The 3572-nt window shown below is 36.6% G+C and overlaps 1 protein-coding gene across 1 annotated transcript; it reads right to left on the reverse strand.

Annotated features, from left to right (window-relative positions):
• Positions 1-464: 464 nt before the first annotated feature.
• LOC149177134 (putative receptor-like protein kinase At3g47110) lies at positions 465-3161 on the reverse strand. The gene is made up of 2 exons (XM_089423306.1): positions 1591-3161; positions 465-1479 (listed from the first exon to the last, which is right to left on the reverse strand). The coding sequence occupies exons 1-2, from the start codon at positions 3059-3061 to the stop codon at positions 1139-1141; spliced, it is 1812 nt and encodes a 603-aa protein (XP_089279432.1). The 5' UTR covers positions 3062-3161; the 3' UTR covers positions 465-1138.
• Positions 3162-3572: the final 411 nt, after the last annotated feature.

The raw sequence follows: 3572 nt of genomic DNA on the forward strand, positions 1-3572 counted from the left end.
AAAGATATACAAAATGTAAAACCTTTTTCAAATTTCTTCCCTAAAATATGTTTAAAATTTAAAAAAATAATAATAATATTTCATCTTAGCTAACAAATTTAAACTCTTTAAAATTTAAAAAAATAATAATAATATTTCATTTAACTTAGCTATAGCAAATTTAACACCTGACTACAAAAAAAAACAGAAGAAAAACAAAAAAAAACTTAAAAAAAATTAAAATTTTTTTTCACCTCTTACAATATTTTTTATTTTTATTTTTGCCAAAAGGTGACAGCATCGATGAACCGATAAATTTTGCTCAATTATATACACTGTATAGTGAAGGGTTGACTTAAAAATAAAATGACTAGGCTCCATCTATAACACATCAAATTAAAACAATGCCCGTCTTCTTTCCACACAACTAGAATGGTGGAGAGAGGGCAACATGAAATCTTGTATCTGTATGCGACAAGGCTTAATTGCAAAACTATTTTAGGCCTGCGGTGGACGGACACTGTAAACAAACGATCCACTTGCTATTTTTTTATAGCCTTAAAAAAATGTAGATACCACGGGTAGAATGCAACCAGAGCATACAGAGGGGATCCAGGAAATCACCAAACAATAGCAAAATAAAATTGCATGAGAGCTTAACAGCTAGAAGCTGGATCTCTCAAAATACAGAAATAACTTGCAGAGAATTCACTTCAGCATATAGAGAGACTTCATATAGGTAGGGCACTGATGGGGGCTGCAAACTATCTGCAGGAAGAACACATGCAGCAAGGAAAAAAATATTCAGCTTGGAATAGAAGTGTCAAACAGTTTCCCAATAAAGTGGCCAAACGGAACTGGTTTCAAATACTGCTCTATTGCCACAGCTTTACATACATGGTTTCAAATCCACAAGGAATCACTGCACAACCCCAACAAAACTCACAACCCAGAGAAATAAAACAAATCATGTTGAATGCATTTTGTTGCAAATGTATCGATTTTGAACAGTAATATATAGAGAGAAAAGCTAATGACAAAGGACTCAGGTGGCTTCATAGTTTGTGTAGTTGTCAGAACTTGCCTGGCAAAGTATGTTGGTAGCAGTATGTATGCTACCTAACATCGCGGATATATATCTGTTTCTATATTTGTAGTGTCAAACAGCTCTTAGAAGATGTTCTTGGATGCTTTGGAGTGTTTTCACAACATCCATCATATTAGGTCTTTCTTGAGGAGATTCTTGTGTACAAAGCAAACCCATACTTATGAGCCGACTGAGGCAGTGGAACTCTTTTTCTGTAGCACTCGTATTCAATATATTCTCATCAATTACCTCTTCTAGTCTATTTTGAAAACCATTACGCGCCCATTTGTGCAGGTTCATTCCTTCCACAAAAAAGTTGTGGGTAGGTCTTTTTCCGGTGAATATTTCCAACAAAATTATTCCATACCCATAAACATCACCTTTTGTTGTGGCACGTATACCTATTCTATATTCTGCATTCAAACATCTTCATAATAAGGTTTCAATTTAAAATGTTCAGTAAAAATAAAAAAAAATTAAGAGATTGTTTGAAATGTTATTTAACAAATAATTAATTAATTAACCTGGAGGAATGTAGCCAATTGATCCTTTGAGTGTATATGTAGAAGTGAAGTCCGAGTCCTCAGAATCTGCATAACAGATGGTAGCAATGCCAAAATCTATTAGATATGCTGTCATATCTTCCCCAATAAGAACATTGCTGGGTTTTAGATCACAGTGGATGATTTGCACAAGACAATGGTGATGAAGATAAGCCAAGCCATGAGCAATCTCTATTGCTATTTTGAACCTCTGAATCAAACTCATCCCAATAATTTTTCCTTCACCATCATTATCGGGGTATAACCATTTTTCTAAACTTCCATTGGGCATTAATGGAAATATCAAAGCTTTGATTTGAAGGTTTGAATAAACCGCAATGACTCTAATCAGATTACGGTGCCTGACTTTACTCAAAACATCACACTCTTTGTAAAAACTCTTGTAAACTTTGTTATTTTCCAAACTAAGAAGTTTGATGGCAACACTTATACCATCGTTTAAAACCCCTCTGTATACTTTCCCAAAACTACCAACTCCCAACAAATTGGCATCACTAAATTCATCTGTTGCAGTCACAAGTTCTTCATACGAAATTCTTCGGTATCCCACATTTAGGGATTCTTTGGCCTCTCGAACAATAGGCCGCTGATTTTGGGATCTCCACAAGATACACAAAAGGAAACACAACACAATCACTGCTGTAACTACAATAGTATATATGATGACTATTTTCAGATGTGAATGACTTTTATGCTTGTCGACAGAGCATGGTGGCAAATTTACCCAGCTTCCACAAAGACCAACATTTCCCATAAATGCTGTGGCACCAAGTTTTTTGAAAACTCCATCTTTAGGGACTTCACCTGACAATTTGTTGGAAGAGAAATTCAAGTGACTAAGCATTTTGAGCTTTTCCAATGACACTGGTATTCTACCTGACAAATTGTTGGAGGATAAATCCATATTTTGAAGATTTTGAAGTTCACCAAGTGAAACTGGAATCAGACCTTCAAGTGCATTGCAAGAAAGATTCAGGTATGCTAGTTCTTTGCAGCTTTCGAGTGTGCTTGGAAGGTCACCGGTCAACTGATTTGCAGACACATCTATAGCCTGAACCATAGTCATCTTACTCAGTGCCAAAGGCATGGGCCCATGTAATAAATTGTTTGAAAGATTGAAATAAAAAGCTAAATTTTCAAGCCCTGCAAACTCTGGAGGTATAGACCCACTGAGCCTGTTATATGACAGGTCTAGCTGTAATAACTTCATACATTTTCCTAGACTTGCAGGTATATTACCTGATAACTGGTTCTGATTGAGATTTAAATATATTAGTTGCTGGAGGTGGGCAAGAGAATCAGGGATTCTACCAGAGAGATTATTTTCCCTGAGATCTAGCAGCCCTAAGCTTTTGAGTTGCCCTATTTCTGTTGGAATGGTTCCTCGTAAGTTGTTAGATCCCAGATATAACCTTTCCAACTTTTGAAGCATATTAAATGAAAAAGGAATTGCCCCTGTAAAAGAATTCTTATCTAATTTAAGGAATGTTAAACTAGTCAGGTTTCCAATCTGTCATTCAAGTACAAGAAGATCAATGTTGTAGAGAGCTGGCCAATAGAAAAGGGCAAACTTCCTCTAAGATAATTAGAGGCTAAGTTTAATAGTTGCAGGGAGGAACAGTTAGTAAGTGCACTGAGAATGGGCAAGCTCGTGGTGCTTCCGCTAACCAGTTGATTATGGTACAAGTCAAGGTACTGGAGCTGCGTCAACTTACCCAACTCCATCGGCAGTACTCCGCTGAACTGGTTTTCCCCTAATTCGATCACCTGAAGCTTCGTACAATTGAAGAGGGAAGCAGGAATGCTGCCACTCAATTGATTACCGAGCATATGTATTCCCAGCAACCCAGTGTTCTTGCTACACAGCTCTTCTGGAATGGGTCCAGTTAATTGGTTGACACATAAATTCAATTGTAGGAGATTTGTGCAGTTTGAAAGGGAAG

The sequence above is a fragment of the Pinus tabuliformis genome, chromosome 4_1, assembly GCF_031772625.1.
Source record: "Pinus tabuliformis cultivar Carrire ecotype Pingquan chromosome 4_1, CPIR1, whole genome shotgun sequence".
Taxonomy (NCBI): Eukaryota; Viridiplantae; Streptophyta; class Pinopsida; order Pinales; family Pinaceae; genus Pinus; species Pinus tabuliformis.

Excerpts from the sequence above, each read along its gene's own strand:
- LOC149177134 (XM_089423306.1), bottom strand. The coding sequence starts at position 3,061 with ATGCTTCAAAAGTTGGAAAGGTTATATCTGGGATCTAACAACTTACGA. Across the intron at positions 1,480-1,590 it reads AATTGGCTACATTCCTCCAG|AATATAGAATAGGTATACGT; the intron begins GTTAATTAATTA and ends GTTTGAATGCAG.